This window comes from Calonectris borealis, chromosome 4, assembly GCF_964195595.1.
Source record: "Calonectris borealis chromosome 4, bCalBor7.hap1.2, whole genome shotgun sequence".
NCBI lineage: Eukaryota > Metazoa > Chordata > Aves > Procellariiformes > Procellariidae > Calonectris > Calonectris borealis.
The window spans coordinates 83,267,687-83,293,574 of record NC_134315.1 but is presented as its reverse complement, the minus strand read 5'-3'; the positions used below and the strand labels follow the sequence as shown (position 1 = coordinate 83,293,574).

At 44.7% G+C, this 25,888-nt stretch overlaps 2 protein-coding genes across 2 annotated transcripts in view; one reads left to right on the top strand and one right to left on the bottom strand.

Annotated features, from left to right (window-relative positions):
• Window positions 1–25,888, top strand: part of SHROOM3 (shroom family member 3) — a 154,498-nt gene that overhangs the window by 50,552 nt on the left and 78,058 nt on the right. The gene's annotated exons all lie outside the window — the stretch shown is intronic.
• On the bottom strand, window positions 18,930–19,228 carry LOC142081546 (uncharacterized). Its single transcript, XM_075148215.1, is given in 2 exon segments — window positions 18,930–19,117; window positions 19,120–19,228. Coding segments are annotated over 2 exon segments (297 nt in total).

The following is a 25,888-nucleotide window of genomic DNA, read 5'->3' as shown; positions in this document are numbered from 1 at the left end:
AGGTAAGCTTTTGGTACCAGTGGCAGCAGAGCGAGCCTCTGCTTGTGTTACTAAGCAAAAATTGGTGTTACAACACCCTGCTTGGTCTGTAGACAGGCTGTTGCAATGATACGTTATTTCCCTTGGAATGCCACCTGCAAAGCTCAGTACTGATGCATCGCTGTCAGTCTTCATCGGTCTGTTATTGATGAGTTTAATGGAGGAAAAGAGCGGGAATAGTTTCAATGAAGGGAATGTGAAGGGAAAATCAGAGAAAATTCAGTATGAGAGGAAAGGCTGAAATAAATAGAGAGGAGGAAAATTACCTATCTCACAAGGATACTTAATAAATATGAATGGTTATAAATAAATAACCGGTACCAGCGTAGTTAGTACATGAGGACCATAGTCTGCCTTTCACTCCTGTGCAAACATCCTGCTGACATCAGGGAGGAACTTGCAGTAGGAGAGACATGTAAAGCTGTGAATTTATATGCTTTCTACTTCCTTGCACATGGACTTACAGAAGAGCAGAGGCAGAGAATGACCAAGTGAGCCCTAGTGTTAAGTAAAGACTGTGCCCATTCTCGAAGACGATCTTTATTTGGGAGAGAACTGTTAAATGATTTTTCATGGACGCTCTCTAGCTGCATTTTGTTTGTCTCATCCTCAGCTCAGAAGCCCTCAATGGCAGTTTTCAAATGTTCAGCTTTCTCTGCTTCTTTAACAGGGCTGCTTATAGCTAACCTGTTTAAAAGGCTGTTCCTAAAGCCAGTTCCTTTCTTTCTGCCCATTCCTTGCTACCTCCCTGTACTTGTTTTGCCCATTCATTTCCAGGACAATAGACTCGTCATGTATGTATTTGTTCATTCCTGAAGACTTCAGTCTGCAACTGGTGTGCTATGAGGAAGCTTGCTGATACTTCACACTTCATTGTGCTGAAGCCAGAATAAGCCAGAGGAAGAGCTACTCTGCATCAAAGGGAATTACAGAGCCTTACGGAGTATACCTTAGGTGCACTTTCCAGTCCCAGCTAAGCTGAGTTACGATTTCCTGCCTCACATACCCTGCTGCTAGTATCTTTTGAGTGCTTGCCGCTGGCAAGGTGGATTTAGCTTCGTGGTCCATTCTAGTCCTTTTTCTGCCATCTGATTCTTAAGATGTTTAGAATCACACAACAAAATCACGTGATTTCTCCTTCCCTGCTTTTTAATACAGGGCTTTTCAGGACACGTTCCTCTGCTGGCCCGGAAGAAAGCACATTCATTTCATTCTGCTATATTTCATACCTGAGCAATCAGGCAAAAAGCGTACCGCTGCTTGAGTGATCAGTTCTGCTAGCCAGATCAAATTGCCACAGGTAAACGAGTGAGTGAGGGAAACAGCCTTTAAAATTATCACTGGGCAAAGAGACAAGATAATATTGCTCTACAGGGAGGAACAAACAAGTATTGCTCCACTGGTGACAGACTATGGGAGCGAGCCAAGAAGCTAGGTCCTCAGAAGAGAGGTCTCCACAAGTATTTCCCGTGATAGTGTTCAGTACGTCTGTATCACTGCTGGTGACAAATGTCTCTCACTGTGGCTATGAGCAGAACCAGTTCCATCAAGCCTCAGGAATCCACAGGCTGATGCTTTTTGCTCGTGGGTTGCCAATTTGGGAACAGTAGGTGAATCACTATGAGAAACTGGAGAGACCAGTTTGTTTAATTTTGTAGCGGGAGGCTTGCGTACTGTCCTCGGCCAAACTACCTTAGATAGTTTTTGATACTCAGTTGATCGTTAACCAGCTGGAGGAGACTGAGTGTTTGAAACCTAAAGCTAAAGCTACAGAAATAAGGCTTAGTTGTTTAATTGTGAAAGACGGGTTATTTTTTCTAACTTGTTTTTTTCCTCTCCAACTTCAGTATCCAAGCAGAGTTGGGTGCAATTAAAAAAATACCCAAGCCTTTCCAGTGGTATCAGTTCAATCTAATTGTGTTGTACATGCTTGTACCGGCTGGAGATAAAATGTGGGCATTGCCTTGTCTGCTTTACAGCGACCACAGTGGCCTACAGCAGTTGCCAAAAATAGACTTTTCCACAGGTCAGTAAGCAAGAATGGCTGTCAGAGCGTCACACTGTTTACATAGTTTTACATTCAACATGTTTGTAACAGCAGCAATTAGATCACTGAGGCATGATGGCAAATGTAGCTGTTCTGCGAATATCATGCTGAAGGAAACCCAGTCACAGGGACAACAACTCTCAGACACCCTTTCTAACACAAACACTGTTTGAACTAAGGCCTCCTACAAGCCATTCCTTAGAGTTGCTGTGGCATTCACTGTTGCCTGGTGCAGGGAGGGCAGAGGTGAAAACATGAAGTCATTCTTGTTGCGACGACAGTATGTTGTGAAGTGAGCTTGCCATGGGCCGTTTGCTCCATGTTCTTGGTGGGTGTAAAGCAGCTCCATTGGCTTGAATGGAGTTCAGATGAGTTACCTCAGGTCAGAATTTGGCCCTTTGATTCTTTAAACTCTTGGATCCAGCGTCAGTCTTGGTTAATGAATGCAAAGCTCTATTAAAATTTGCTAGTGGAACAGCAAGTAAAAATTTTCTGCAGAGAATTACCAATGTTTTAGGCCCTTACTCTGTACACGCTGACATGCAGGAGGCCTGCAGAGGTCTTCTGGGCTGTTGTTTTTAGGGTTCAGGCCAGCACATAGGTTCTGACTTGGGATGTGAGGGTCCCTGATGGCGACACTTGCATTTGCAGAGCCAGTGAGATTGCATGAAGCGTGAATCTCGAAAGAGCTGTGGTTTACAGCAAAACTGCATACCTCCAAGATGCGCAACATGTGTGTTCTTAGCATATATCCGATCATCCAGATACAAGCGACCATAGGAAGCCTGTTCAAGTATTATTTATGTAGTATATACAATGTTATATCAAAGATGTAGTACATTCAGTTCCTATAGCGTATAGTTGCCCTAGCATCTTGTTGCACTCTTGAGGCTCAAGGCACACAAACTTAGTGCTTCTGAGACCACCACAGTAAAAGCCATCCCTCAGCCTTGTTCTTCTCCAAAGCCGCCCATGAGCGAATCCTCTGCTCATACAAATCAGCAGTAGGTGATTTTTCGGGCTTGGTGCTAACCATGACCGTCAAGACAGAATCTGCAATTAAAGTACGTGGCTGCCGCTGCTCCTGATAGATACTAACAGCTTTACTAACAGCTTTACCTGTCCCAAGGGTGTGCGTTTGCCCAGTTCTCATAGTATATTTTATGTACAGTGAAAGACATTTGACTGTATCATCTCTCTCTCTTTCTGGGGCAGCTTGTAGTGAGGTGTAAATAAACAAAGAGATACAAACATAGCAAAGATCAGTATTCAAGGTAGTTGATTTTCTGTTTTTAGTGCTAGTGGTTGGTAGTTTGTGTCTGCCTCAAGCTTAGCAGTGCCTGCAATTCTTTTCCATCTCAAAGAGTCTTAGGCTAAAAATATAAGTCAAATAAAGGAGGCGTGGGGATAGAAAACATTATCCTCATTTTCCTGTTGTGCTGAAAACTGTACAAAAAAAAGGGATTAAGCTTATCCGTGGCTATAACCGTAATCTGCGTGTTCATTTTCATGCTTTCCTACAGATTCCCTGGTCACTTGGGTTATTTGGCTTATTCCCTTGGCACATCCCTGTCCCCAGGCCCCCTTGTCTGAACAATGAGACCTGGGGGAGATAATGGGAGGAGAATTACCCTACGGTCCTGAGACCGGGAGTCTCAGAGGGAAGCTAGCTAATTCAGATATTGAACAGACTGAGAATTCACCCAGGAGTACACCCCCTGGAAACATCAGTCCCGTGGCGGACGAAAACCTGCTGCTAAGTGCCAGGGGCCGTCTCACGCTTACGCAGTTGCTGCTGCACTGCAAACTGCTGGGGCTGGGAGGACGTTGGACATGCAGGTATATTAGTTCTGCTTTTATCCTCTTCTTGACGTCTGCTTTCCAGTGCTGTCAGGGAGAAGGTGCTGGGCTTACATGGGCCTCCGCTCTGCCACAGCATGGCCGGTATTATGTTTTCAGACAAATCTGCTTCTAATCAATTCATTTAAAAAACTGTGGCAAGATCAGGAATTAAACCCAGACATCCTGAATACTTACACCTATGCCATAGCTACAAAGTTATTCTTTCGGCAGCAAATTGCTATAACTTAAGGCTTAAAAAAAAAAGGAAAAAAAAGTCTTACACTCTACCTGATAAATGACCCTATTGAATTGTCAAAGTGTGGGAGGAAGATGTCAGTACGACTGACATCCAAGGCTCAGAGTCGATTCGAGCCCATGGAAATTGGTGGAAAGATTCCCACAGACTCAAAAAGGCTTTGGCTCAGATCCTCACTGAGCAGTGATTTCCCCTAGAGAGAGGGGAAGCTGCTGGCATTTTTACAAAAAGCCAATTGCCAACACAATTCTTGAAAGAACTCTGTGGACTAATCCTTTCCTCTTATGACACTAATTTTGTGTCGTATTTGACAGCATGCCAAAAAATTGCATCGAATAAATCCAAGTTTTGTGAATGAAATTAATTAGAATAGGCATTGGCTGACACCCCACTCTCTAGCAACGCAGGAGCATGTTTCCAAAGAGCTGCTATGCGGTGCAGTTATTTTTTGTTTAGTAATGGTGACTGGGGAACAGGAGAAAGGAAGGTTTCGTGCACATGGAAGTTTTAAGACTGACAGCTTGAGAGGCTTTAATGAGCCAGCAGAGCTGGCTTTAATGCTGGTAGAGGGCTGGTAAGGTGGTCTTGTGATTAGCACCGTTGTACGTTCAGTTGTGAACTCCTCCACAGCTTTCCAGTGTGCCCTTGGTCATGTCTCCTTGTTTCTCAGCTCCCCATCTGCCAGGTGTCACTGATCTTGGGACAGGGAGGGTGTCTTTTAAAGAGCATCCTTTTAACACTCTAAAAAAATGAGCCTTCAGTTGGAGTCTCACATGGAGACACAGCTCCTCAGCTGGGTGCGACCAGCCAAAGCCTATCAGGGTCCTGGCCCATGGTGTGTACAGTATTTCCCAGGTCTGTACAGCCTGTTCCCAGCTAAGTAAAGGCTTTAAAATTTGCTTGTGTGTTGGATGAAACTGGTAAGTTTTTAACTATCTCAAACATCAGTATTTTCATTAGAGGAGTTTTCTGTGCATTCATCAAAACGTTTGCAGTTCCTATCTCATTAAGAAGGGTCAATGTGAAACACAGGGCAGACAGCTAAGAGGTGAACAGAATTTAATTTTGAAATCGCTGGCAACAGGCTTACTGTCTAGGATTTAATTAGCTACAGCTTAGGACTGCCACGCTTTTAGGAAATTTCCCACAGTGAGTAGTAAATATGAAGAAGATCTAGGTACGATTTTTGAAAAAAAGATTTAAGCCACTGATGGGGACAGTGGGAAAATGCCTTGGGAAAAAAAAATGCCAGCCACCATAATGCGTTATCCTATATGGGACATTAAAGACTGACCTCTCACCTGAAACTGCATTAGAAACACGGTGATTTCTAGCCACTGCCACTCTGCATTAGCTGCTTCTTTCACCGAGTGCATTTGGATTAGTTTGCCTTCTTCAGGCAATAATCAAACTGGGGTTTGATTTGTCAGAAAGTGACACTGGAAAAGCTGGGAAATCTCTGCCAGCGCCGTACAAAGTGGTTTTTAGGGTGTGAATGTCCTTCTTTTGGAATTTCCTGAGGATTAAGTTGGAGCTGGATCAGATCACGATAGTATGAAAACTCGAACAAGCAAGCATGTGTTCTCCGACTGATCTGTGCCTCGCTTCTCTATCTGTGATTGTGTCTAGGCTGACCTTTAGTCGATAGGGCAAATACCTGGACTTGCACGAGGTTCTGGTTACCTGTACAGGTGCAAAGGACAGCAGGATGACAGCTTCACAGGGCAGCTGCAGGGGGAGAACTGAGAATAACTGAATTTCAGTATCTTTATTGTAAAAAGCTCCAGTTGCATGGCTTTAATTTCAAGAGCTGGCTATAAGTATTGATTTATAAGGGGTTTTTTAGTTTGATATGTGCTGATGTATACATATCCTTAGCCGGGTTACATATTTATTTTGCTCAGCTACACTAATTACCCAGGAATATAAAACCATTTCTCAAAAACTTTTCCATGTTTTTCCTGCTTGATCCAAGGTTTCCTCTGAAAGAGAGGTGGAGTCAGGAAAGGCTAATGAACACTAACGTAATCCTACTGATATAAATTGAGTTTGCCTGGATTTACTTCAGTAAAACAGATGTTAGGGTGTAGTGGTCCCTGTAACTACTTTACATTTTTTCATGAATGGGCTTGCATGGATGATCATCCAAATCCCATAGTATTGTTTCTCCCTTGTGGCTGGATAAATGGAATATCTCAGTCAAAAGAATAATGAAGAGCAGAAACTGCACAGATGCATGAATCTTCCTATTTGTAGTGAAAGGCAGCCTAACTCACTCGCACAAATGCAGGTGGACGAAGAGTATTCACATGTATGCACCTGGCCAAAACGCTGGCTACGCCAATAGCTCTAGAATATAGAACTTTTGTTTTTTCCAATACGCCTTTCTTCGGCTTTCTGCCTTTCTGCCTTTGACTTTGGCATTAGAAGAGAGACAGGGTCGGTCTTCAGTACATGTATGTAAAACATTTTCATGGAGGTTATACCTGCATAAGTACACCATAACTTTTTTTTTTCTATTAAAGAATGCCTAAGCTAATTAAAATCAGAAATATTGGTTAAAAAATACATCTTTCTGACACTGAAAAGAGCCAGTTAACTCAGCTCAGTTACCTCTTAGTCTTCCATGTTTACCAGGCTTTTAAAAATTATTGCTATCATGAGGTGAAATTGCAAGAGGAGAATGGAGGCAGTAAGTGCCATCCTCTGTCTTGGGGAGACGGGAGACTCCTCCAGTATGCTGGTGTTGGGCCTGGGGCACTGGGTTTGGTTCCTCCTGCTGACAGATACTCCTTATACTCGCCTGCCTTATAAAAGGGAGATACAGCTCTCCTGCCTGTAGGGTGTCAGGAAGTTAACTGCATTGAAGAGGATGATGTATTCAGACTCTTGAAGTAAAGGGGACATTGAAGATGGAGAAAGTAAGGTAAAAAGTATGGGTGAGATTGTGAATAATGTATGTTTTGATCTAACAGCCTGACTGGGGAAAAAAAATATTTAGGGTGAAATGGAAGTGAAATTGCGTGTTCTGTTTGGCCTGAAAGGAAACGTTTTGCTCCCCGTAGGAAAAGCATGTTAATTTCATATATGTAACATATATTTAATGTACGTTTTCAGCATTCTCTTGGATGTTAAGGCAGCCTGGCTGGGTAGAGGGTAACTGAACCTCCCTGGTTCCAGCAGGCTGACATCCTCTGTACCAGGATGGGTCCAGCGTGTTGAGGACCACGTGGGCGTCTTTTTCAACCCTGAACCTGCAGTCGAATTACTGTGCCCTAACTCGTGGGCCAGCGAGCAACAGAGATTGATGTCCCTGCTACACCTCTCCTCCACCGTGGGTTTTTATCCCACACTCTCACTTCCAATTACTTTTTTCAAATGAACTTTGAATGGTGAATTTCAAGAGAAATAAGAAATAATTCCTGGCTGGCTGAAAATACTTCTTTATTGCATTTAGTTGCTTTTCTCCTCTCTCCCCCAGAATCCCAGTGTTAATTATAAGAGGGGACCAACCACCAATCTGCTGGGAGTCAGGACAGAGCTGACTGGCACTTTCACTCAGCAAATTTCCCCCTTCCTCACGGTCTCTGCTCCTGTCTGTCAGGCCTGCTGACGACTGCTTGGTAGGAGGGCAGTAATCTGAGCTGCCTCTGCTGAGCAAACCTCCTGCTTTTTACTGCGGGATTAGTCCTGAGGTGCCTCTGTGCACAGCACCTGTATCTGCAACTTGTTATCTTAATCGCTATGCTCCTGTTTCTCCACTTTCCGAGGCGGTAGTGCCATTCCCTCCTCCGAGGACTGCGCTCGCCAAATGGCAGGCTGCCTCCGCCACAAGGATGGGAATACCTAAGACTTGGTCTTGTGTCTCAAAAGGTAAGCAGCCTCTCAGCAGCTACAGCAAAGCAATCCGGGCATGGCTTTGTGCCTGTGGAGGCAGTCGGACCTCGCGGCAGAGCTTTGGGAGAGGGAAGACAGGAGTCTTAAGGACCCTGTTGGTCCTAAACGTCATGAGCATCATAAACTTCAGAGCAAATGAGTGTCCAGGCAGTGCCATGGGGGATTTTTCAGCTGCTGTCGCAAGCGAGCTCGCAGCAAACGGGGAGCCAGTGCCGCGCTGCTGCTCAGGTTCTGTCACTAATGAAGCTGTTGAGCAGTGTAAGCAAATCTATTGGGCTTTAGGCTAGAAAAGTGCCAGAAGCTCGCAGGAGAGGTGAACTTCTGAGAGTACAGCATGTTTAAGGCCACTTCCTCCCTTGGTGTCAAAGAATGCTAATAATAATGCCATGCACTTGGGACGCTGAGTCTCATGAGCGGAGGATCTGACTCACATACACACCATGATGTGTCGGGTGCATTTTACAGTTTTATAGTCTGGAAGATTCTCTGCTCAAGAAAGTGGCACTCTTTTTGGCCTTCACCTTTTATAAGTCGAGAGTTGTTTAAAGTGGGCATCAAACCAGGCCAACACTCGGCATCAATGTTTAGTACAGATGGGTTAGCCAGTCTGGGATATATTTTTGTTTGATTAGTATGCTAACATTGCAGATAGCAGAAAGAGAATGTGAGAGAGACTGATTCTAAAGAGATGGCAATCAGTATAGCTCCAGTATGGGCCTGCACAAATTTGCATTCCTTGAAGACCTGTTGTATATTATACACACCTATACACCCTTTTAGATTGGTTGTGAATCATAAAACTAAGTTCATTGAACTTTGATTTTAATTATTTCCTGAGACATTAACTCCTTTAGTAAACCCATTAACTAATCTTTAAACTCATTACCTGCTTCATTGCTATTAGGATATCTTTAACTTTAGGTTTGTTTGGGGTTTTTTTTGTGAATATGGGCCAAACCTTTAGCTGTGCACTTCAGCTGAAATTGTTGTAACTGTGTGTTTTTTCTACAATGTGGTGATCCAGTCCATTTAGTGAAAGTTGGCAGTGTGAGTGAAAGCGAGTTGAAGTGGTGCTAATGGAATAGTGAGGTCTGTGTCCCTGTCTATGTAAAATGGAGTATTTTTTGGCTCTAGATTATCTGCTTAAGAAAATCAACTTGAAACACCCTGTTCTGAAGTACAGATGTAGCCATGACTTGCGAGCGCAGCACACTACCTTGCCTAATATGCACTCATTATTACAATATTTAAAGAGCAGGGAGATTTAGACAATAAAACTAGAACTGGTTACAGTTCTAGTTACTGGGTAGCAAATTCCCAGTCACTTTAGATTGCCCCATATTTCCTCCTTTTGCCCTGCCTGAGCCAGCTCTTTAAAACCAAATTCAAAGAAGCATCTTTGAATGGCTGGGGAAAGAGTGTCCATGTGCTGTCGACTTCAGTCCTTGGAGCGTCCCACTGGCTTCTCACAAGCCAGCTGTCCCGTCTGAGGAAGACATCTGCATGGTGAGCTCATGTATGTTCCTGCCTGCATACGTTTGCCTGCTCTCAGGAGCACACATTTGCTTAAGTACATGCCGTCAAGGGCAAAACTAGTTGGCATGTGAGTAGCCCTAGAGATTCCTGAGGCAGTGGAGATGACACAGATCCGCAGCATGTAGGAAGAGGATCCCGTCACCCTGAGGCGTGGCCTGATGCCTGCACGGATGGGCACGTTCCCAGACTGCAGTGATGTGAGGAACCTCCTGTCCTTTGCTGGAGGACCCATGTACGTACACGACGAGGCTGCAGGGAGCTCAGCAAAGGACAGCGTCATCTCTTTCCCACTTGCATCTCTCATGTGCTGTGATTCTCTCCTGAGGGGGACTGCAGGCAGGCAGTATTGCAAACGAAGCGTTCAGCTATAAATTAGTGTGGACAATCATGTACGGGCAAGGGATTAGTTTGGGTCCTAGTCCACTCCCCGCTTGAGTGATTTGACATCTCCTGTGGTCTTCGTATCAGGTTGTAGATGAGCCAGGCATGTATTTCTTCTCTGTGCCTGAGAACAATTTGAGCAGAGTGATTCAGTGCTCTGTAGTTTATAATGTGAAGAAAGGTGATGTACATAGTATCTGAAATTTAAGAGATGCCTGAATTAAAGAGATTTGGTGATCTCCTTTTTCAAGTGAATGGAAAAAAAAAATCTGATGTTACTGTTTTCTCTGGTCTGTTTCATAGTCTCTTAAAGATAAGTCTTTCTGAAGCCTTCAAAGGGTTAAAGGCAATACGTCATAGAAACCCAAGTGGCTGAAGAAATACCAGATATTAACATTTACCTCAGTTGCCAAAGCCTGGACGTTTCTTTCTTCTTTTTAGAAATTACAGCCTGCGGGGGCCATTTAACAATAAATCGCAGCAACTTGGCTGTTATAGGGCAACCCATGTGCATAGGCACTTCAGGGCTGTGCCAGCATCTCCTTTGTTCAATAAAAGTAACAGCAGGAATTTGATTAAAGACTGATAGAAAAGAGAGGGAGAGCGAGGGAGAAACATAGGAAAGATTAAAGAAAGAAAGAGCCACCTGGAAACTTCATTCCTCCTTTATTTCTAACTTAAGCTCATAAATACCAAATCTAAACCATTGTGTGTGTGAGAGGGAGGAAGAATTTCCTGCATGCCTGCACAGAAAAGACTGCACATGTAGTCGCACAAACCGACTTTTAGCAAAAGTCATACTCATTTCTCAAAGTTAATGCTTGCTCCTTGTCTGCATCAGAAGAAAAATGAACCAGAAAATAACTTTATCCCCTGGTGCTTTGGAGGGACAACATTTAGGAGGGTCAAGCAAGTCACAGCCATAAAGGAGAGTGGCAAAGGATTTTGGTTGAACCTGCTGATGAGCAGCGAGCGCATTTCCCAGGCTGCCTCGGAGCAGCCCTGCAGCTCAGCACAATGCAAACGGCCAGCTGCGCACGGCCAGCGCCACTCTTCGTGCTTAGCCTACAGCATCTGCCGCTTTGTCTCCACCGTTGTTGTAACCACCCCCCCCCCCAAAAAAAAGAAGAAAAAACCAGTGACTCCAGCAGCCAAATGCAAATAAGCCCCAAAGAGCCCTCTTATGTGTGATCAGCAAGCAACAGGCAAATCACATTCAAATTCCTTACTGCAGAGCCAACATGTCTGTTGTTTGGGTTTAGGAGACCAGAACGGTACGATTAAGTGTCAAACGTGCGTGCGGGAGTGATGGCAGATTGACTTTTCTTTAGCCTGGTTGTGCCCTGGGAGCTGGGAAGGCTTTGCTGTGCAGTTGGAGGCACGCTTTGGTTCTCAGGCAGGATTTTGCAGGGCACAGGGAGAAAGGCTGAGACCTTGAACTCCCCAGCAGCTTCTCAACAAGGTTTTGCGTATTTTGGGGGCTCTTGCAGGTAATCTTGCCCTGCACTAGACTAGATGGAGCAGCAAGGCAGAATGCTGTACCTGGAGTTTGCTTAAATCATGGTTTTCCCCACCTGGTACTTCTCTTACTCCATCTTTACCTTGTTTTCCCTCTGCACACTTTCTCTCACACTTTTTAGTTGTTAATAACCTCCATTAGATAGTGAATCCTTTCTGGCAGTGATCATGGATCTGAACTGTGCTCGCCTAAAGTGTTTTGGATGTGATGATGTCCTCTGCAGCAAAGAGGATGTCTCTGCCTCGGTCCAGCCTTTCTCACCTCAAGCTGTTATCCTGAAGGCTGCTGCCTCCTCCGACCAGGGAGCAGGAATATGCACAGCCCTGGTCTGGATCAGGCCCTAAGGGGCTGTTTTCTCTCTCACTCTGATTCAGACCAGTGCAAGGATGCCTGGTCTGAGCCTCTGGTTAACAAGCCACTTTCTCCCAGTGATTGAAGCTCTCAGGAGATAAAGTATTGAAATTGTATATCACAACTCAGTTGTAGGAAAACACAGGGATGGAGAGGGACTGTGAAAGACAGAGGGGGTGGGAGGACTGAATGTCGGCCCGCTGCTTGCATCCCGGCCCCGCGGCTTGGCTCAGGCACCTCGAGGAGAGAGGTCGGCGGGGCGTCGAGGGGGACGGGCCGCCCTGTGCCGAAGCCGTGGGGCCGGAGGTATGTGGGGAATGCGAATGGTATGCTTGAGTGGACAGCTTCAGAGCCAGGCGCAGGGATGGCTCTCGCTGCCATCTGTTGTGAACCCCGCAGGCCCATAGCAACAGCGTCGCAGGAATGGGGCTGCTTTTTTTTTTTTCATAAAGAAATTCTTCCTTGCCCTCTTCCCCGCTCCTGTATACGCATACTCATGAATAAGCGGGAACGGGGCTGGGATTCCTGCTACAGAGTGATGCGTGCTAAAGGAGAAAAGGGTCTTTTAGAGCTCAGCTTATATTTGGTTTGGGGAGGCGTTTCCTTTCTGAGCTGTGACATTCTAGGAACATGAGGCGATGTGTGTAATTTATTGTTAATTGCCAAAATCTCGTTCTATTCAAATCAATAGTGGATCTGTATTTGCCATGAGGTATATTCAGTAGTTTCCCGTGGCTGTGTAGCCCGGTTGTCCTTCTTGGTAAAACAGAGACCACTTCTGCCTTATTATTACAGATGCCAAGGTTATAACGGGTGTAAATAACCCCAATGTATTGATTTGTTGTGCCTATCGTTTTCGTCAGGGCCCGGAGCACTTCTTTTCTAGCTAAGGGGCTTCGCTGCATAGTGAAGTGGTGGGACCGGATTCTCAGAGGTTATAGATAGCTCAGCATCACTGATGTTACCGAGAGATGCACACTTCTATGCCAGGGAAGATTTTGCCACGTAAGAACTCTATCTCCTAAAGAAACAGTGTTGAAACGGCATGCCGCTGGGAAGGGTTGGTGCTGAAAGAGCTTTTATTCAAGGCAGCAGGGGTAGGAACTGTCTGTCTGAGTGAATGGGTTTACTCCTTCCTTTCCCCTGGAAATTCAGTTCTGAAATGCAGACTTCTCCCCACACCTTAACTTTTTTTCCTGCTGTCAAGTAACTGTGGCCTCATTCCTGCAAATTGCTCAACCTCTTGCTGTGACTCGGCCAAGTGGATTGTTTTTAAGCAAGTGTTCTAATTCCTTTAAGACAAAGAATTATATGTTGTAATTTTATGTGAGAGTTTCAAGAGGTTTGAGGTGAGACATTCAGAAGTTAGGGCTTTTTAACTTTTCCAAACGGTATGTTGATTTCTTTAGTATTTCTATGCCTAACAGCCTGCAATAAATACAGAAATTTGCAGAGAAGCCCCCATAGACAAGAGGGAGTCAGGGAACTGGCAAACCAAATCAAATCTCTCAGACGTTTCATGCCATTTGTGAAGAGAGTTCATGCAAGAGGAGAGGGAAGGAAAAACAACAGACCCCCCTCCGGTGCTCAAGGCTGCGTTTGAAGCTGGGCACACAGCTTGATCACAGGGAGGAGGGTATAATTTCAGTGAAAGCTGATAGGTACATGGAGGGGTGCAGCTCTCCCTGTTACAGGTATTTATTATCACTTGACAGCTGTCAGTTTGCGGTAGGTGATTTGCCTTCCTGTCAGCTCTCTGAGAACTAGGTATATTTGCCTAAGGTTGTAGAGAAGGGTAAAAATCCTGCTTTCAAGTGCAGGTATCATTTAACCGTGATAAGAAGGCAGGTAAAGCATTTCTTCTGCAAGACGGCTGTGGAGAACAGGGAAGTAAAGTCCTTCTGGTCCTACCAAGATGGGAAAAACCAAGTCATTAAAATCTGATACCTACCTGCTTTTAATGAGAGAAACGTTGTTCGAAGAAATAATCTCAGCCCTATCACCACCAAACTATTTTCAGGAGCCATTAGCCTTTCACCTCCTCATATGTTTTTTCTTTTACTTTTGATCTCATTCAGGGAAAACAGCAATGCTTCTGCAACAAGAGATTTGGGCTTTAGCTTTAATCAGGAGCTTACTCAGTCATAACCATGCTCTTACAGCTTTTCCTTTCCAGTAAATGACCTGCAGAAGAACTAGGGGAGTAAGGCGTAGAAAACAATACTTGAAATCAAGCACTTGGTGTGTTTAGTCATGCTTATTTCTTCAGTGAGCCAGTATGGGTATTTTTATGGGTTCTGCAATGCTTCCTTCATCTTTAGTCTCTTCTTCCTCCCCAGAAATATTTTTCAGCAGTTGGAGACCGTGGTCTGTCAGTTGCCAGCTTGAAGTACAGCATGAGGCTGTTAGTATTTCTGGCCTAGCTGGAAAAAGCAAAGAACAAGAGCAAGCTGTGAATGGATGTTACGAGCTGCACTGAGTAGACACAGAATCTGACTCAATTTAACTATACCTTAGCATCAAGTTACACCTTTCGTTTCTTTGGTTTGCTGTATTCTTTACTTGAAAGCTGTTGTAATGTAGAATAAGATCCTTCATCCATGCACGGACGCTTCCACGATCCCGCAGCTGTAAGGAAAAGAAGCGAAGTTGGGTTGTTTTATTTTTGGACAGTGGGATCAGTAAAGGAAGGTTGTAGGTGACTGAGCGCTATTAAGGTTCAATCTCATTCACTCTTTTCAGTGTTTATTATAGAGTTTTGTACTTTGCACCATTCTGAAGAACATTTTAAAATGAAACCAGAAATGCAGGCTTGATGCTTTACTGAGACAGAGTGCTGTTGCCGGTTTATGTGACGTACAATACTTGCCTTAAAGCTCCAGCTCCTGACCCAGGAGATTTGTGAAGCTATCTGCTTTTCAAGTTTCTAGCTCTCGTGATTCAAAGCCTAGAAGGCAAGTCAAAATTCTGCGTATACTAATTGTGGCAAGTAGATGACTTTTAACCTGCTCATGTGATTTTGGGGGCCTATTCATGCTTTTACACAGTTGGAGCATAATGCCTCAGCATAATGCAAGGGACAGAGACTTTTTGTGATATTCAAGTTTCTCCTTCCTGTAAAGATCACTCACTCCCATCACGGCTCCTGGCGCCGTGTTACCCGTGAAAATCCAGCCCATGGCGTCAAGAGAGCATCCATTCATCTCACACATCATCTTTTGCGTGAGGCTACTCCGGCAGAAATCTGTCTTTCTGCAATAGTACAGCAACATTTATCATTGCATTATAATAACTTCTTTGGGGATGGGGGAGAAAGGAAAATGAATCGTTTCCTTTGGCATCATTTCATTACACTCTTCCACCCTGAAAAGCATCAAAGTTTCCAGAGTGGAGAGGAGAAATGTCTGCAGAAGAATAACTGTCTAATGAAGCCCCCTGCTGAAGCAGGAGTTCTCTCTCATTGTCAGTCTGTCTTTCTTCACACCACAAGGAGCTGGCCACAAAGGTCATTAAATCTTGAGAAAATTTAAAGCCTCCGATCTGCTCAGTTCTAGGAACAGCTACTGATCGGTTCAAGGAGGAGGCTGTGGACGTTGCCTGTTCCTTGCATCTGACCTCCCCGGAAATGTTTCCCAATTCCTAGCTTCATAAGGCATCATGTAATACTGGACTATCCTACTGATTCACCCAATTTGAGATCTTGCTTCAGCCAGTGGCCGGTAGAGGAGGTTCAGAAAACAGCCCCTTAACACACCTACTTGGACAAAACCCTTGTGACAGGAAATGTCATGGTGATTCCACGTGGAGGCTGGTTCCAGGGTAGGAGAACTGCTGGTCCAAACTTCCAAGTCTTTCCTACCTGATGCAGCTGGAGATGCTGGGGACCATGACAATCACCAGGTCTGTGTTAGTCTTCCTCTAGCAGCCTGGTCCCATCCAAGAGTTTATCCATCATCTGTATTTAAACACAGACACTGTGCCTCTAGCTTGAGATGAGAAGACGAGTTGTCTGTATCCTCTGTCTCATGTTGCCCAGGAGTCCATTTCTCTATATAAAATTTAGCTGCTGTTGTTGCTGTTCCTGCACTGCAGCAGGTATCCAGAATCCTTAATGTTCTTGAATATTTTCTGCCTCAGCCCCAACATGTAGCATTAGATGGTCTTTGATGCTGATTTTTTTTTCCCTTATCCATCATCAGTACATGAGGAAAATTTCGTTGCTAAGGACAAATGAGTGAAAAAGAATGTGAATTATAAATGAGATAAAATATATACATGTTTATTTCAGTGCTGCTTGTCCATATTTCTTTATTTATTTTTCTTCCTTTTATCTAGGGATATCAGAAAGCAAAAAAATGCCAAGAATGTCACCTCCTGTTGAAGTTATACTGACAGTATATTCAGAGCAATCCACAGCAACAGCTGTATTGCCCATATATCTTCAAGCAGAAAATTGTACATCATCTCGGACAATGCATCGCATTACAGACCTACACAAGGGCCACATTGCAGTCACGGTGGGAACCATCACTCGAGTCCCCTGGTTTGTTTGTGTGCACAAGAATCATGCTTATAATATTGCTGTAACATAGCACTTTGCATCTAATTTAAGCAATACTGGGGCTTTTGTTTGTCTTACAAGGTCTAACCTAAAGACAAAAGACATAGTCCAGCCTGAAGTTTATGAGACATTACCAGACATTCATGTTCACACATACACGCTCCGTCAGAGGAATTTATGGCCATTACGATGTTCTCTAATGAGTACAAAATGAGACCGTTACATATTCACTTAATTAGTTTGACAGATTTTCATTTAAATATAAAAAGACTTCTAGTCTTTAGAGAACAAAAGGAGGGCTTTGTTTCCAGCGCAGTTTTTGACTCTGCTTTGCTGGAGCAGGAGGTTGGGGGTGACAACTGAAGGGAGACGATTTAGTGTGAATAATTCTCATCTTTTGATTTCATGTTGCCATTTCTTTGCTGCTTTTCCAGTTCCCCTGGAGCACCTTGAGGAGAGCTGTGTGATGTGGTCCTTTCAGTTGCAGCCAGGAAAGCCCCAGTGAGAACTTGGCTTTTCCAAAGCATGATGGATGTTTTGAGATTTGGGGGGGTGGGGGGAAGTCTAAGAATATTACAGAGCTGCTGTGAGCCCTGAGTGAACTTTAGTCTCCAAACCTATTAGCTCACTCTCTCTCACTATTGGTCTAGTTCTTTGGCCTAACTTACATCCCATAGTATCAATGTGGGCGACTCCTGCTTTAATAAAAGTTGGGAACTGGCATTATAAGCTTGCTTGCGGTTTTATTATGCCCTTTTAACAGCTCCGTGCATTACAAAGAGTTCTAGAGTACAGCACGAGCCTTCACACACAGCAGACAAGTAATGCTGGGACTTGATCTTTGTGGGAGCCCATTCATTTGTTCTCTTTAATTGAAAATGTTTTCTCAAATGCCTGCTTTTGAAGATTGGCTGTGATTCCATGTCTCACAGGGTGAAGTGGGAGAAAGCACCATACTCTGGTTTCTTTGTATCCTGGAGCGAGTGGTGTATTGGTGTGGGCCCTGGAGCTCATAAGCTCTGTTCTCATCTTTGCAGCTGTGCCTTGAGAGCATAAAAAACGACAAGGTGAAGTTGCTGTGGGCTCACAGCCGTCACTGTAACGTATGCTAGCCTGGACTCTTCTCAAGCCTTTCCAAAACAGCTAATGCTTACCTGCCGTACGCTTAGTGGCATGGAGTAGTCTCCAGCGTCTATCCATGCGTCTAGGCATCTCCTAGGCAGGATCAGACAAGGCATTGGTAAATAAATGCCATTGTCTGAAGGTGTGTTAGCGATACAAACTCTATCACGCTTGAAGTTACCCACATGCCATAGGAGCAGGAAACATTTAGAGAAAATGTGCTGCAAAACCAGCTGCTGTCCATGTTGAAAAATGTTGATGTTTCAGCAGAAAACTCATTTTTAACCTGTTTTGGAAAGAGAGGTGTGTTTTGTGCGTAGTTATCACTAAGAAGGGGGAGAGCTTGTAGGCTAACAAGTGACATGTCTTCTTTCCCTCTCTGCCTGTCTTTTCTACTCACTGCTGCCATTTCACTCCACACAGATGGATCATGTGTAGCCTGAGGCAGTACAGCACTCTGAGCGCTCGGCAGCAATGGGTCTCTCCACGCATGTTTTTCTGCTCTGGACTTAGCAAAAAAAGTGTCTAATCCTTGCATTGTGGACTTGCAGATTTCCCCTTTGTCTCTCACTTACATGCAGGCACGATAGCATGAAAAGAGGCAGATAGCTGCCCAGACACACCCAACTTTCTGGTATTTCCTTAATAGGCAGCTCTGGCAGTCCAAATTCTTCTGGGGGGGAAAGACCCTTTGATCATATGACTCTGCAGATTTCTGTAGGCTGAGTGAGCAGTTCTGGCTGGCAAAACCTGCTCGCAGAAATATCCGTTCAAATTTCAGAGACATGGGAGTTGCACAGTAGCATCTTTAAGCCTCCTTAGTGTGATTGCACTCCGTATGATATTTTTCCATAAGGGTCAGGAGGACCGTGTAGAGTAAGGAACACAGCAGGTTCTACCTTAGCAGTGTGTCTCCTGCAAAGGAGGCGTGTGTGGGCCAGAGAGAAAATAACACGGTGCATACATGCAAACATGTGAGTGAGAGCAGCCTGAGAGAGAGAGCAAGCCGCAAGTAGCTCACAAAAACTGACTGCTGGTCTGGAAGCCTCATCTTTCCAATATGCTGAGGAAGATATTAGCAGAGGAAGTTACTCTCACAACTCCAAGGAATCACTTGAGGTTGGTGTAGGGTAAAAGTAAATGTTTGTGGAATTACTTCATTAAAGAGGTGAGCCTAGCCTCAGGAAATTACACCGTTCGTGGCACGTTATTTAGCAAAAATAGAAAGCTTGATCCTAGGTACCATCTCATCTTTGTCCAGAGGGGAGCTGAAGGACTGTGTCCTTGCTCCTCAAGCTGTCAGTCTATGTCAGATACTGCAGTGTCTGTTGATTGGAATGCAATGACATTGATTAGAGATTTTTTCACCTTAATAACTTTAACCACCTGGAACAACATAAACTTTGCCACTGAAGCCATGCAGTGTACGACCCCAGCTCTCCAGAGCACCAACCACACTAACGCTTGTCACAGGCATCCCCTCGGTGTGCTCACCGCAGGTAGTGGCAGCCTACCGCATGTTCTCCATTTGCACCGAGCTTCTCCTATCTTCATAGGAGAGCCCAGGTGATGAATAGCCGGTTTTGTGATACCTTGGATGTTATCATGGGGCACCTTCAGATAACACTTAGTACCTCCTTTCCCAAGTCCCTTACTGGCTTTGTTTCTTCCCGACATAGTAACTAGTTAATCTTAAACAACCTGGGGCTGGGCCTGGCCCTGAAAAATGTCTTCACTGAATTTGCATAACAGAGACCTTCTAAAATACACACCATTTTGAAGGTTAATAGTTTTTCAGTAACATATGAATGACCCTTTCTAAGAAGATCAGTGTTCCTTTTAACCTAGTGTTTTGTCTCTAGTATCACTTAACAAAGAGGGGTTCAGAGTACATAGAATTGGCTCCTTTCAGTAACATACCTGGCAAACAGTACACCCCGGAGACTGATTCTTTGAGTCTTATTTCAGTCTTGTATTTTTTAGGATTTTTTCCCCAATATCATCCTGCAGCAGCAAGTTCTGTTTCTCAGATACTTGGGGATCAGAGAAAAAGAGGTTGGTTTTTGGGTTTTTTTGGTTATAGTGATTTCTCTTTGGAAAGGTTAGCAACAGCTGTATCAGCTTGCTCTGTACCTTTTTCCACACCTTTTTCACATCTCTTCTGTCTGCGGTCATTTGTCCTTCAGTTTATTCATATTTTTTTATTCCATATGCTCTATTGCCATCACTTCAGCTGTGTTTTTTGTTCCTAAATTGGTTGGGATATGCTGCTTTTTCAGTAATTCTTAAAGGAATACTTGCTTAATTTCTCTTCTGTTTGTCAGAGGCTACTTCGTTGGCCTGGTTGTCTCTGCATGATACATAAACATAACAATTTCCAAGGACATTTCTATACTGACTAGTAGGAATTCTTAAAAGTCAACTTGAGGTGTCCCCCAAAGACCTATGTGTGCATCCAGCATATCCAAACCAAAACCCCTTGCATTATGATAGGTTTGGATTGCTTTAGGCTTGGATTACCCGCCTCAGATCCGCCGTCTGGTAAAACAGGTTAGTTCCCTTAAACCATTTAAAGCGTTTCTTTGGTTCATAACATGCCATCTGTGGGGCCAGTCACCTTTGTGTAACCAGCCTATATCCTTATCAGAGCTGACAAAGTTTGTTCCTGCACAGGGGTTACATGCTGGGAGCCAGGACGAAGTGCACAGCTACTTTATTTACACGTCTAAGTGCCTCTTGGATGATGCTGGTAAATTCATGGACACTTGAGATTCCCTGTGACGTTTTAAAAAACAGCTTTTGTGCTAGAAGGTCTTGCGCAAAATACATACTGGCTCAGCTGTTGTGACACTTCCCACACCTCATTTAACCATTTAGAGCGTGTGGCCCAGTTGTCCTTTGGTTTACTATGAATGTCCCGTCCCAGGACATGCCTCCCATGTATTGTATCCAACTGCGAGTAGGAAAAATTTTATTCACGGGTCATGCGTGCCCACACTCTGGAAATAGAGCTGCAAAATTTATAGAGAGCACAAGGCATTTTGCCACTTTCATATTCTAAAACCTCAGAAGTGCCTGAAGTTTATCCCCAGGTGCTAGCATACCTGAGAATCCCCCGTGCCTTGTCCTTCTTGGAGATTGCCAGGTTGGCTGCTAATGCCAGGTAAGAACTGACTTTTTCCCCAACCAAATGCAAACACAGCACTTTTCATGTTTTGTTCGGGATCCAGGTGCTTTTATGCCATGTTGTTTAGTGCTATCTCCCTTGCCTGGCATAGGCTTTTTAAAATGATCTAAGGAAAAGAAGTTTGAGCCTAATGATGAATTAGTGCTATTGGAATTTGAACTGCTCTTGTTTTTTCAAGTTATCAGAGAGGCTGTTCTTCTGGAAAAGGAACAGAGGCTTCTCCTTTTAGTAAAGCTGACAAAGCAGGAAATCATCAGCCAGTCCTTCACAAGATCATAACTGAACATTTACTTTGAGCCACAGTGGGAGAGACCCAGACTCATAAATCAACCTATTAAGCCTTCAGACATGAGTTTTTGGAACCTCCTAGGCGTTTCTTTTTTCTGCTGCTGATAAGCAGTCTTTTAAGGGCGCGAGCTTCATGATGTCATTAAGGACAAAAGCAAGTGATGTGGCTCCAGGCCTGGAGTTAAGGCAGTGAGTGACCTTACCCCTCTACAAACAAATACCAGCAATTTCAGCTCTGCGTATTTATTATTCATAAGCACAGACTGAAGTGAGGTACCAGTTTATCAGGAAGGAGAGATGGTCGTGCCTGTGTGGAAGAGCTACAATTCCCTGAATTATTTTAAGAAGGTGCATTGAAGGAATCAGTAATTTCGGAATAAACAAATGCATTGAATGAATATGGCCTTTCCTCCCCTCCCTTTAAGAACATCAAAGCAGATGCTGATACTTCATAAAATTATCTCTTGTTTAAGATCTTGATTGATACTCTCGACTAACCTTTTTCAGACCATGACTGTTTTCCAGGAACAACTAGCGGAGGTAGCAGTGTAAATAGCCAGAAGTGTCGGCTGTGGTGTGTGTCCTAGGAGCTTAGCTTTGGTTGTGGTGTAGGACACAACCTCTTAGATCTCTGTGTGCTGCCACTTCAGCTTCTTGGAGAGACATGAGGACCGTGACTTTGTCTCATTTTGCTTCCTGGATTACTAGCAAGGTGCGTATGTCAGGAAATGTCGCCCCTCTGCCAATCTCTTTGAAGAAGGTCTCTCTGTGACCCAGCTCTCCCTAGCGCTACTCGTGCGGCCGGGAGCTCCATGCTGCCTTTTATTGCAGAGTCTGAAGTTAAGCGTAGCCGGAGTGAGCGGTTGAGGGGGAAGCGTCTGTTGTCTTTTTGCAGTTCGATTCTGCACCGTGGAGGACAGGAGGCATTTTGGTGTGTCTGAAATTGAGCCCTTCAGTAAGATCTGTGTGCAGTCTTAGTACGTGTGCATGTCTGGTGCTCTGCAAAGAGACAGCAAGCCTTCACGTGAATGTTTAGGGGCAAAGAAAAATACAAACCGTCAGTGCTTAACATCGTTTAAATTTGGGAGTAAGGCAGCTAGTATTATTCTTCACTGTTTACCCAGCTCTAATCCCCTTGGAAGCTTAAGGAAATAATAATTAACCAATATCTACTTCTAAAAAATCAGCAGTATACCTCTTTCCTCATAGAAAACATTAACATAAAGGCCTGTAGTTACATTGTATAAAGTCTGATTACTAGGTGTACAATTTCAGACTCTTGTTGGATTGCTATAATGATGGGTAACTGTTTCCTCTTGGGGCAATTTTGTGCAACTTGGTGTTTTGCTTTGTGCAGGTGTTGTCTAGAAGCAAAGAGACAGTGTGCACGCAGCCTAGGAATGCAAAGATATGCTACTGGGCTGGTCCTCCTACAGCAAATGGGATGGAAATCTTGTGACTTTGGTGAAGCGATGTCCATTTAACCTAGAGTAAAATGCTGGTCAGCATTCTTGCTTTTGTCCCACATTTTTGATCAAAATAACGTGGGAGCTTAGCACTCAGGGAAAGCATTAGCCTGTTGGTCTTGGTCAGGTTGTGTGAAACTGCCAAGGGAGAAATATAAATGGTGGCTCCTCCAGAAAGAGGGAGATCTGTGAATAATCCCATCACTCCCCAGTCAACTTCCATTACTCTGAAAAGGAAACTGCTCAGAAAAGCAATTGCTTAGTACATAAACAGGCCTTTGATGATAAATGGGCCCTGGAGTTGCAGAGAAACCTGCATCTTACCCAGCAAGCTGGCTGGCCTGAAAACTGGCAGTCTCTTTCTCCCTATGGAACAGGTCTTATATCAGCCTGACTTTTTTAGCAATTTGTTACTGACTCCTCTCTGTTTAGGCTGGAGCACCTGCAGAGCTGAAGGGACAGTCTGGTCTCTGTGCCCTCTGCTCTCAGCCTCTGTGCTTGCAGGGCTGGCTGGTAGAGAGCAGTAGAATAGGCACCAGATTGTCACTGCTGAGCAGAAAAGAGTTTTCTCCTTTATTTGGAGGTGTCAGGGAGAGATGAGCTCAATTATTAGGGGGCCAGGATGCCTGGGTTTCATTTCTGCCTTTGCCATATATTCACTGTGGGATGAGAGGTAAGATGTTTACTGCTGTGTATTTGCATTTCTCTGTCTGGGCAGTGTGTGAGGGATGTTATGAGGCTTAATTACCATGTGCAAAGCACTTTGCAAAATACATTGCACCGCTGAAGGTATGAAATGGCAATTAAAAGGAAAAAAATAAGGTCTTTCTCTCTAATTTTCAGAGGAATGTCTTTGTACTTTGACTTGGTTGCTGTAACCGCAGCCCAGGAGATTTTCCTGCTAAGTAGGTGGCGAGAACTTCTTCTTAGCAAAAGAAAAATATCGCCTTCCTCAGCCTCAGTCACCCAAGAATGAGTCTTTTGAAGCTAAAAAGAGAAACAGATTCTTCATCGTTCTCCCTGCCATCCAGCCTGTGGGAGCCCCCAGGTCTATTCAGCCCCACAAGCTCAGGAGCAAGAATCCACCAGTTAGAGTGAAGGGCGTGCAGGACGTTGCTGGTGGTGGTGAGAAGTAGTGTTCGAACTTCATGTAGCTGGAAGGATGCCATGATTGCAGTGCCAGGCAGGTAGTTGTGATGTGTCTCCAGCGCTTGGAAGATGGGAGCTCTGGTCACAGGGCCCGTGTATGACCTTCGCCTTTCTGCTTCTCCTCTTCCCCGTTGCCTAACTGGTCGTTCTGTCGTTGTGGAGGGGCTGGCACCATGAGCACTACAAACTTGGCTTGTGCTTCCAGTACTTCTGAATATATGCATAATAAACAGAGCACCCCAGGTACCTGTAGCTCTCCATAAGTGTTAGAATCTATAGGATTTCACACGTAAAGCTGACACTGCCTGTGGTCTGCTCCCTGCCGTCCTAGTAGGTCATGATATTGGCTGAAAGTCTTGCCTCTTAACTCAGGATGTCTGCTGAAAATCACTTTTACGCTTATAATTCTGGCATTTCCCCACTCCTGAGGATTCTGCGGTTTTTCAGCTCTCGCAGGGTTCACCAGAAATGAAGAACACATGACGAGGAGGTACCATAAAGCAGTTCTGCCGCAGAGGAGAACCCAGGAAAACGCAGCGTTGTACCTTCCTTTACGTATATCTTTGTTTGTTTGAAGTTGAGGATAAATCATAAGCCACAGGGCTGGAAGCCATTTTACAGCTCATGGTGTGGGAATGGGTGTGTGTGGGTGTAGGCGCACGCATTGCTTACCAAAAGTAAGCCATATTTGTTCTGCACGCTTGTTTAAGAGAACTGTGCTGGGAAAGAAACGGTGAGGAACAACGGGGAGTTTAGTTTTGCTGGGCAAATTGTCCACGTGTCTTTTGGGGTATTTTGTTCGTTACGTGCTTTACATACATAAGTGCAGCTGGTCACTAAAAGCAGGTTGCAGGTAAGACTTGTCCTTCGGTGGAAGTAGTGAAGCAAGAGCCTCTTCTCCTACACATGCTGTTGGTGCTCCTGGGGGTTTCTGCGTGCCCTTGGAGTGCTCCTGGGGGTCTTGGGGTGCTCCTGGGCGTTTTAGGGGGCACCTGGGGGTCTCTGGGTGCCCACAGGATGCTCCTAGGGTTCCTAGGGTGCTCCTGGGGGTCTTGGAGTGCTCCTGTGGGACTCTGGGTGCTGTTTAAGGAGGCAGCAGTAAGTGCTGGGCTGACCCTGAGTTGTGCAGACTGAACAGAATGAACAGCCTGAGCAGCTGATGGACCTGTAACACTGAGTTGGTACAGCTCTTGTAAACAGGTTTTCCTGTAATACATTTGTTACTCCCAGCCTCTCCTAAGGGTGTTTCTATGTCTTTACATCCCCCGTGCGCACCTATGTGATGCAATGCCACATGATGACATTGCTAGACAGCACATCCAGCCTGCCATGTGTGTGGGCCACCAGAAAACCGCCGGCAGTTCTTTCCAAGGGCTTTTGCCTCACTGACAAGGACAAACACTAGAGGAAAAGAAAGAGGAAAAACAAAGGGATGGACTAGGAAATGTTGAAAAGTCACAACAGATGAAGGGGCTGCAAAAATACCGCCGTGTATGTCTCAGCGCAGTTTCCATTGCTAAGGCCTCTTCTCCTCCTTCTGCAGGTTTACATGGGCACCCCCTCCCCTCATGACTGCAGTGGGACTAATCAGACAGTAAGGATTACTCATGTGAGTAAAAGCTTGCAGGCCTGAACTGCCAAGTGTTGCCCACACTCACATTTGTTCTTCCCAGCATTGACCGCACCCTGGGAGATGTGCAGAGGAGTATTTTCCACGGCCCTGAACTTTTTAGCAGCAGTCGCAAGGTTAATTTGAGCTGTCTTATGACCTTCTGACCCACAACATGCTCTGGGGTGAAAGGTGCTTTGTTCCTTGTCCCAGTTTTGTCTGAGCCTCTGTGGAAAGGACAGTCTGAGGAGCTAACGTGCTGTCCAGATAATGGAGAAAGGTCCAGCAATGTCAGCTTTACTTGGTGTTAATGTCTGATCCTGAATTTCTGTTTTAGCAGATGGTAGGGTGGAGCAGCTCCTTTGCAATATGTCCTATATTTTTTTTTCATAAACGCCTTGGTCAACTTCATGACCTGGTTCCTATCCAGCGGATGCCTTGGATCAGGTCTAGTCCTGCAATGCTTTGTTAGCGAGGTAGCTGAAATGAGGGGATTAAGACAAAACAATTTTCAAAAAAATGAACAATCCCCTGCATGTGAGCTGGAGGCAGTAAGGTGTGCTGGATACAGCACTGGCCTTGGAGTCAGGACAGTGGCTTCTAATTATTGCTAGTTGTTATCTACATGGTTGTATCTC